At 38.4% G+C, this 10,397-nt stretch overlaps 1 protein-coding gene across 1 annotated transcript; it reads left to right on the forward strand.

Annotated features, from left to right (window-relative positions):
- Nucleotides 1-856: 856 nt before the first annotated feature.
- LOC100376423 (protocadherin Fat 4-like) lies at nucleotides 857-10,097 on the forward strand. Its single transcript, XM_085497467.1, has 12 exons — nucleotides 857-1,067; nucleotides 1,313-1,504; nucleotides 1,863-3,145; nucleotides 3,278-4,332; nucleotides 4,462-6,131; nucleotides 6,436-6,664; nucleotides 6,836-7,028; nucleotides 7,478-7,623; nucleotides 8,059-8,165; nucleotides 8,491-8,543; nucleotides 8,706-8,904; nucleotides 9,427-10,097. The coding sequence occupies exons 1-12, from the start codon at nucleotides 857-859 to the stop codon at nucleotides 9,588-9,590; spliced, it is 5,502 nt and encodes a 1,833-aa protein (XP_085353593.1). The 3' UTR covers nucleotides 9,591-10,097.
- Nucleotides 10,098-10,397: the final 300 nt, after the last annotated feature.

Raw genomic sequence — 10,397 nt, forward strand, 5'->3', positions numbered from 1 at the left:
ATTTATTTGTATTCTAAAACAATGCGTATTACATACTGTAAAACATGTTGAAAAAGCGGCATGCAATTTTAGCGAATTGTGGTAAAATGACGTAATTGCGAAATGTTGATTTAGCGAATCTCTTTTGTCATTGTTGATTTCTTTGTTTGGCGGCCATTTTGAATTGACAATAAAGTCATTAGCGACATCTTGAATTAGCGAATCAGTTCTCTCGCTAAATTCGCGAGAAAGACATGCTCACGAAAAAGACATGTTTCACAGTATACCGACGTACGGTTTTATATTTTCAATATTTTCCAGGTTGGATCAAAGTAAAACAGAGTGTTGACCGTGAGAGTACGGACTATTATAGGTTAACTATTCGAGGTATAGACGAAGGTACTATACCTCACGCACTGTATTCCGATGCAATCGTGGACATATACATTGACGATGTGAATGACAATGTTCCATTCTGCGATCCAACAATATACGCAACGCAGCTGTACGAAAACGTTGGTTCCTCGGTAACAGTAGCCATCGTTCTGTGCTCGTAAGTTGCTAGAATATAGTTTATCATATGTTTCAAATGTCTGTCTATGACCATGTTGTTGCTTCATACGATACTCTAGTGTAAGCGTTGCTGTGTATAAGCTAATGACATTTCAATAAGTTTAATATGGAACGCGACAAGTTAATAAATTTCACTTGTTTATAATCTATATGACATATGTGTATATTGTGATACAGTAACTGGATCTATAGTACATTGTTCGTCAAATGACCCTCATTGCCATGCTGAGCTGCCTATATTTAACAAAGGTCAAATCAACCACGTGTACTTCTATCGTATATATTCCGACATGGAAAGGCTAACATGTTCGGGGGAGATGAATTCATATTACACGATTCCTATCATTTCAGGGATGAGGACGACGGAGTAAATGAACAATTAAATTATGCCATAACCAGTGGCGATAATCCAAGTACCAATAGATTTTCCATCAGTCCATCGGGAATTATCACAACAGCTATATCGAGTCCATTCGATTATGAGGATACTAAAGAATGGGATCTGGTTGTACAAGGTAGAAAACAATAACTTCTCTGAATCTTTATTTATTTATTTATTTATTTATTTATTTATTTATTTATTTATTTATTTATTTATTTATTTATTTATTTATTTATTTATTTATTTATTTATTTATTTATTTATTTATTTATTTATTTATTTATTTGTTTATTTATTTATTTATTTATTTATTTATTTATTTATTTATTTATTTATTTATTTATTTATTTATTTATTTATTTATTTATTTATTTACAGTTTCAGACAGTGGTTTGTCTCCTCTTCATACCGAGGTAATAGTGTCTGTCGAGATATTAGGGATAAATGAACACACGCCAGTTTTTCAGGATCCCAATAGCGATGGATACGCTACTAATATTGGCGAAGAGGTGGCAATAGGTACTTTGGTGTATCAGGTATTTGCTACGGATGGCGATGATGGGGAGGATGGTAAGTAACCATGGTGACTATAGTAGAGTACTATAATACCGCTTATTTCATGAAGCCCTGTCGTCAATCTTTGAAACATTGCGCTATTATGAAACAATGGACAATAAAATAGATGAATCCATTGGCGAATTGATTTTTATAAATTTGTTTGATTAATATAATACACCTCTGATTTCAGATTTACTTTGGTAATAATGACTGGTTCCTGTATGTTATCCTCCAAACATGTGTTGTATTTGTAATAAAAAATACTTGACAGTCACGATTCAAGTATTGCCGATCTGTTCCATTGTTCAAAGGTGTATACACGTAGTATGAAGGGGATTTATCATTGACTATATCATTTCTCTTTATCCAGGTGATTTCACTTTCTCGATCAACTCTGGTAACTCCGATGGACATTTCGACATAGACATAAACACTGGAAAAATACATACGGCAGAATCCTTAAATCGTGAGTTGTACCCAAGCTACAGCCTCGAGATTTACTGCATTGACAGCGCCGGCGTATCGTCCCTGACAGCAACCGACATTGTGATTGTCACCATTGATGACTATAACGACAACGAACCTTATATCAACCCAAATATTTTCGCAGAGGAGGTATACGAGAATGTCGGAGATGGTTCTACGCTTATCACTAACGTTTATAGCTACACGACAGATAGCGATATTGGAGTCAATGCCATGTTTAATTTTGAACTCGATGTTTCAAGCAACACCAATGCTGACTTTAGTATCGATGCCTCCAGCGGTGAGATAACTATGCCAGGAGGGTTAGATATTGAAACTACTGAGTATTATAGTTTAGTGGTGTACGTAAATGACCTCGGAACTCCTTCCCTAACGTCCACGGCAACGATTAACATCCGGGTAATTCAAGTGAACGAATTCACACCGGTCTGGCAGAGTGCCCTATACGTAAGATATGTTCGCGAAGACAGCGACCATGGGTATTCGTTCCTACAGGTGGTCGCTACCGATGACGATGCTTACGAAGACGGTGAAATTGTATATTCCCTGGTGTCTGGTTCGGATAATGGATTACAGAAGTTCCACATCGATGCTCTCAGTGGAGATGTTGAAGTGAAAGCCGCTTTAGATAGAGAGGTGTACGACGAGTACACTCTGACTGCCCGAGCCACTGACCAAGCGACTACGCCAGTGGGGCCAAAGTATGCAGACGTTACAATAACGGTGTATGTTGAGGACGCCAACGATAACTATCCCATATTTACTCCAACTGTATACAATGCCGAATGGCTGGAGGACACTCAGATCGGGACAACACTTGTTACATTAGCTTGCTCTGATAACGACTTGGGCGTGAACTCTGACCTTTCCTACCAGATCACTGCGGGTAACGACGAGGGTAAATTCACATTAGAGTCTACGGGTTCTGGTGTGAGAATATTACTCCAACAGATATTAGATATAGAAAATACTGCTCAGTACACCTTAACCGTGACAGCCTACGATAGCGGGGTAGATGGTGTCGGTAATTCATTGGCTCTTTCCGGTGACGCCATGGTTACGATTAACGTTCTACCAGTCAATGAATATACGCCATATTTCAACCCAGCGTCGTATTCTACAATCAACGTTGAAGAGAGGACCACTATTGACACTGTTGTTGGGCAGGTATATAAATTTGAAATATATTAAAGAAAAACCACCAATTTCTAATTTGTCTGCATTGACTAGTACACGTGATGGCCACTAATCAATTTGTACATTCATATAATTTATATTTTGTTCCTGTTATGCTTATAGGTATTCGCTGCTGATGGTGACATTGGCGATTACCACGCTTTTCTGCGGTTCAGCATTGCTAGTGGTAACGAAGAAAATAAATGGGCAATTGACGAAGTAACGGGAGAAATCCGAATCGCAGCATCGCTCGACAGGGAAACTACAGATACGTACAACTTAGTAATCCAAGTCTCGGACAACATCGAAGGAGCTTCTGTCATATTTACAAATACGGTAGACTATAATATCTTAGTTGATGACAACAATGATAATCCACCAGTGTTTACACCACAGACGTACAGTATAGATGTTCTAGAGGGCGCTCTTCCTGAAACGGCTATTGTGACACTGACGACGACAGATGCCGATCTGACGGCTAATTCTGTGCACACGTTTACTATTGAAAGTGGGAATATTGATAACGTCTTCCGTCTGGACAATAACATCTTAAAGATAGATAAGAAACTCGACCACGAGGTTTTGGATTTATATAAACTGACAATACGTGCTCATAACTTGGGTGACGCATCTTCTGAACTGACCGCTGACGCCACGGTCACTGTGAATGTTCTATCAGAGAACGAATACACGCCAAAGTTTGACCATGAAACGTTCACTGTATTCATATCGGAAGATGTCATTCTGGGAACGAAGGTTTTCGACGCTAATGCCACTGATTTGGACAAGGGAAGACACGGAGTGTTGTCATATTACGTAATAGACGGAAACGAATACGGCGGATCACAGTTCCTTTGTAACAGATACACTGGTATGGTACGAGTCGGGGCTTTCCTTGACAGGGAAAGGAACGACACTCACTACCTGAATATAACTGTCATGGATGATGGCATCAATGAAAATGACACGTTTGTTGATTTCATGCTTTTGACTGTCGTTATTGAAGACGTCAACGACAACTACCCGTTGTTCCCAAGTGACTTAAATGAGATATATGTGGACGAAAATGTTCCATCTGGCTATCACTTCTTCACTGTCCAGGCCACGGATGCTGATATCGATGAAAATTCTGAAATTAGTTATGCTATTGTCGGGGGAGACGGCTGGGCGGCATTCAGGTGAGTACGCTTCATTTAATGACATGCCCCAATTTTTATTTTGATGAGTAGCGAATAGCATTTTGTTTATTCAATGATTTGTTTGATTTGTATTTACTCACTAAATGATATCCAATATCTGTCTTACAGTATCGATCCACCATCTGGCAAAATACGCACTGCAATCAGTACTTTAGACAGAGAACGCAAAGAGCGATATTATCTTATGATCACCGCAACTGACGGTGGCACGCCTGCTTTATCGACTTTGAAGGGACTCATCGTGTGGGTGAATGACCTCAACGACAACGATCCCATGTTCACTCCCAATGTTTACGTGGTCAACGTACGTGAAAATTTGCCCAATGACACCGTTATCTACCAGGTACGAGCGAGTGATGCTGATATTGACAACAATGCACTGTTGTCATTCGCTATAATCAATGGCGACGACATACCTAGTAAGTTTGCCATCAACGACGACGGTGAGGTGTCTCTCGTGGTGTCACCTGACCGGGAAGATCAAGAAACGTACATCTTAACTCTGGAAGTCTCAGACAACGGAACGGTAACCAGAACCGACACAGCCTCGTTCACAGTCAATTTTATCGATGAGAATGACAACGCACCCGTTTTCTCTTCCGACCCTTATCACATTGACATTGAGGAAAGTGTTGCAATCGGTACCACAATTCTGCATGTTCAATCCACCGACGCAGACAAAGACATAAACCGGTTAATAAGCTATCGTATCGTCTCTGGAAATCAGGCTGGTTCTTTTCGAATTGACCAGGCATTAGGTTATGTAATCACAGACAAGTTACTGGACAGAGAGAGTATAGCAACCTACAATATTACCATAGAGGCGTATGATGCCGGTTACGAGCCGCAATCTACCAACGTCACATTGTATATTAACCTAATTGATGTTAATGACAATTTTGCTCAATTTGATTCGTACAATTATACATTTACTGTGTACGAGGATATATTGGTTGGTGGATACATCGGGAATATTTCGGCTTTTGATGTCGATAATGGAACAAACTCTCAACTTCGCTATACAATTGTAAGCGGTGATTACGGTCATTTCACGCTCCACGATGTTACCGGGTACCTATACGCGGGTGACGGTTTTGACCGGGAATTAATATCACAGTACATACTGGTTATCAAAGTTATTGACCTAGGTCAAAAGATTATGATGCAAAACACGGTAGTAACGCGTGTCATACTGGAAGATGTCAACGATAACAACCCAGTGTATACTCAGAGTGAATACGCGATAGACATCGACGAGAATCTGGAAACGGGAACCTCGGTACTGACTGTCGTCGCTACGGATATAGATATCAACGAGAATTCCCTCCTAAACTATGCCATCGACACCGATGATACGTTGGGATTAGACCACTTTCAAATCGACGCCTCCACTGGCGAGATAACAATCAACGAACCGACAGATCGAGAGGCGAACGAGATCATCGAATTTCACGTCATCGCATCAGACAACGGCGTGCCCGTTCTTACATCTACTACCCTTGTTGTAGTTACCAATCTAGATCTCAATGACAACAAACCAATATTCGACCCTTCCTACTACGTTGCTAGGATACCGAACGACTACGGTAAAACGGATGTACTATTAGTGGTAGTAGCCACAGACGCTGATCTGGACACTAATGCTGAATTCCAATTCTCACTAGTTGAATACACTGACGTGTTCCAGATGGATATTTTCACCGGCGAGTTGACTTACCTCACAACTGCGTCGCTATTGTTGGACACATACAAAACGCACGTCATAGCTAGAGATTCGGGTAAGAATGGTAGATTAGTTAGAATGTTGGGAATAGGGCTTCTGGTTCTAGTAATTCTTGATTATGGGCATAGAGAAGATAAGATTTTGGGAAAGCCATTAATCGTTAATTATTGGTAATTAATTAGTCGGAAATAGAAAATAATATCATACACCATGGATTCATAATCGAAATTCGTAAAGCAAATTACAAAAATCCAAGACCAAGCCCAATAAATAAATAACAAACAAACAATACATGATTGACAGGAAATCATTTTCAACAATAAAGTCGTGATTTAACACTGTGAAATTATTGTTTGCAGGCGAACCGTCTTTGACCTCTGACCTTGCGACTATTCGCGTTGATACTTTTGACAAAGAGGGATATAGTGTTGACATTCAGTTTGGAACATCGTGCAGTACGTTCGAATCATTGAAAGCTGAATTCATATCACAAACAAGTTCCCTGTTTTCCCCTGGATTCATCGGTGTCTGGGATACGAGATGTCTGACAAGAACGGCAACTACGTCACTCAGACGACGTCTTCTGGTGTAAGTAATAGTTATTAACGTGATGCGAGAATCATGTTTTTTTCTTGTAATACTAATTTTTAAATTCCATAATATTCGCATGGCACCATTAATATAAACCACAAAAGAGCATTTTATGTAACTTTTTTGAAGTGCATTTGACGTGTAATATGTTATAAATTTTATTTTTAGCACTGAAGACTATACCATTATTTCAATCTACGGTATGCGCACCCAAGAAACTGAAACCATTGATGGTATTGACTCAGAAGCAGACTTTCTTACCAGGGAGGAAATATTACGCGTTTTATCTGCAGAGGCACAAGGTGGCGATCCAAGCAACGTGCTATTGACAACCGCGTTTGATATTTTCGAGATTGAGCAAGTAAGTTCCACAGATAATAATCACAATACAGCTATAAATAGTGCTGGTATAACGTAACAGGTTTGGTTGACGTCAGTAAAGGCATACCGTCGTAAAACTCCTGCACAAACTGATCCGCATAGGTGGACAATATTTCACGTAAATATGTATATATACGTTTCAGTTTTCCTTAGCATTTGGCGGGGGTCGTAACCTCTTATAGTGAGAACCAGTGTGACTGGCCTGCCAACGGGGATGCTAAGGTTTTCATAGTAAAAGTAATTTCGTTTTATTTATCCTTAAATAAAAAATTGCAACACGTGTGACATAATACTATATGCAGTCTAGGAAGTCGTCAATCGTGATGCAGTGTGCTTTAAATATTGACACTTCACATATATTTATATTATCTATATCACTGAACGTCTGCCAATTGCACTCTACATGCAATATACTGTGTGTTATTACAGATAAATCCTACTATTCCATATCCCGAAGATCCAACACCATGGTACACAGAATGGTGGGGTATACTGACTATATGTCTGGCTGCATTGATTATAATTATTCTAATGTGTCTCATCATTATTGTCTGCATTAAACGACAAGGCCAAAAGTAAGTAACTAACGTAGTATATGGAACATGTACAGGTCGTATGTCTTATCACGTCACCCGATAACAATATTCTATTTTCGCCCGAACAAGTTCAGTACACTTCATTATGAGGAGAACACGCTCGTGTCTCTGCCTCAAGTAAATTAGAAAATGGGGAGAATGTGACTGGATCACCGACCTCATTTCTACGACAATTGTACTAAAAGCTAGGTTTATCACTATAGTGATGCAACCTAAAACGTCGATCAGCAAGAGTGACATGCGCGAAAGTTATGAAATCCAATTTGAAAAAAAAAACACAAATATTCATCTATATTGTTTGGGTATATCATTCAACCCTGGCATCCCCTTGATGATTCGATCATAATATAGAATACTTTGTTAAGCCATTCGTAATTGCTTATCTTTATATGTGTTTATTTATAAATTTCATAGGAAAGAGCACAGACTACCAGCCAATCATCCACGATATAATGAACCACAGGCATGGGTTACGACACGACAATTGGAAAAATCAAAGAACCAACCACCCAAGAAAACAGGTAACATTATGCGTCCCCTCGTGAATAAGGCCTGCGTGCGAGCTGCTAATTGCCGATAGTGTAAATCAAGCTGAGTGGTACAAATATTTAACGTATACGAAGAGATAATTACCAGATAATAGTAATAACGAAAAGATAGAAAAAGGGAATATAAAAAATATACAATGGTTTTGCTCATGAAAATATTTGTATGAATTTAAATGGTCACAGAAGAATGAATATACACGGAACGACTGCAATGTTTACCAACATAATTTGACATCAAATGCCGGACACTAGCTGACACCTTAGATTATGTTTTCACGACGGGGTTCTTCTTTTTCAGATGTTTCATATATAAAGAATACGAAAGCCAACGCAAACAACCCCCTACTGCTGGTACGTAATTTCAATCAATCAATACTGATTTTCAACAATGAACGATGTATGTTTATATGCATAACATTAACGACCTAAATTGCGAGTACAACTCGCTGCTTTCAGAGATTCAGAACAATGATAATGTCCCTGATATCCCAATGGTATTGTTTATTCGTATAGCCCAGACCAACAAACACCGCTCGTAAGGCAGCATTTGAGCCCCGGACTAACGTGAAGAAAATCAATACACCGCGTGAAGCTGAAAAGAACGCCGTGAAGACACCAAGACGTCATATCCGGTCATCACAATTGGAAACACTAGCTCACGGTGAACCCATTGAAAATGATGTACTGTTTGATGGGAAAGCAGTTGATCCAGGTAACTAGTAGCTCCACAGATAAATATATAAGCAGTTAGTATTTCTTCACATCAAGCAAATGCGACAATATAATATAATAATGTCTGTGATATTATTGTAACATTTGTAATATTATTAATTACAATAACTATATCGTATTTCGAATTAATTATGACTTGGTTTCGTGTGTACTGATACTGTTTCATATATTAATAGACACGAGGAATTTTAGATAAGACGGGTCAGGGATCAAGGGTTACAGCATGCAAATGTCAGGGAATGTTTGAGGTGAAATAATAAATGTAAACTATTTACCTTGGTCAGAATGACTAGAATATTTCACAGGATGCACATGCGCTCTTGTTCACTAAATGGGGTTGATAATATACATGTACTTGCTCTGGCGATTTTATTTACTAGTGTGTTCTCTTGGACGAGACATATTTAGAGATGACCGTTTGATGTCAGTATGCGGTGTGATTGTGCGTCAACCAGTAAAAACATGACCCATTAATTAAAATATGTTGTTAATGTATTTACAGTTACTGGTAGAATGTATGTATACAACACCAAGACAGGCGTAAAGAGGTGGGCAGACAACAGTAATATTAACAAAACATACAGCAGAGAAGGCAATCTAAACAACACAAGACACAGTACAAGTCATGGGTATCCACGCACCGTCAACGATGCCTGGTCATTCTGAATCGACGCGTAATTGTCAATATTAAAATTGGTCATTTACACAATATTAATACAAATATTGTCAGTTTAAAATGTATATTTCTGTAGTACTTCTGTATATACTTCTTTGTGTTGTGTTATGAATGAATTATAATTAAACGATATCCGCCTACACGAAGCATAACGGATAATAAGGATTGAATTGTGTATCTCTTAATACTAGTATATACTGGCGTGTTTAGTGGGTGTTTGGTATTGATACATGAATCATAATATATATATATAGTTTTGTTGTTGTTGTGTGTTTTTTTGCAATGTGCAATTAGCTTTGGAAAGGACCTGCATAACCACATTTGAATTGAATTCAATGCAATGTGCCGTCTAAAACTGATTTAAATACAATGTGACTGATTGAAATACAAATGTCAGTCGTTTTCCTACAAAATACCGTGTATAATAGTATGTGATATATTACTATGTTTTATATTTTGTATGTTGATAATTTTAAATAAAATTGTATTTAACAAAACACGGGTGTACAGTACTGATATTGTCACTGTCGAATTCAAATATTTCATTTCTATACACTTGGTATTTACGACAGAACACCCCGCTCTTGATAGGTCTCCCGCTACTTAGCAAATTCTGAAAACTCAAACACGTTAGCCCGTGCTATGAAAATTAGTACGAACGCTTAGTCTGGACTAAGAGACCGCAAGTATGTACACGAGCGATGGAACTACGGGATAACGAAGTGCGTATGAACGGTTAGCTCAGTCTAAGTGTCTACTGTGAGATCTGCTACTAGTATTATATTCATTATCACTTA

Source organism: Saccoglossus kowalevskii, chromosome 3 (assembly GCF_978046115.1).
Source record: "Saccoglossus kowalevskii chromosome 3, keSacKowa6.1, whole genome shotgun sequence".
In the NCBI taxonomy this organism is placed as follows: Eukaryota; Metazoa; Hemichordata; class Enteropneusta; family Harrimaniidae; genus Saccoglossus; species Saccoglossus kowalevskii.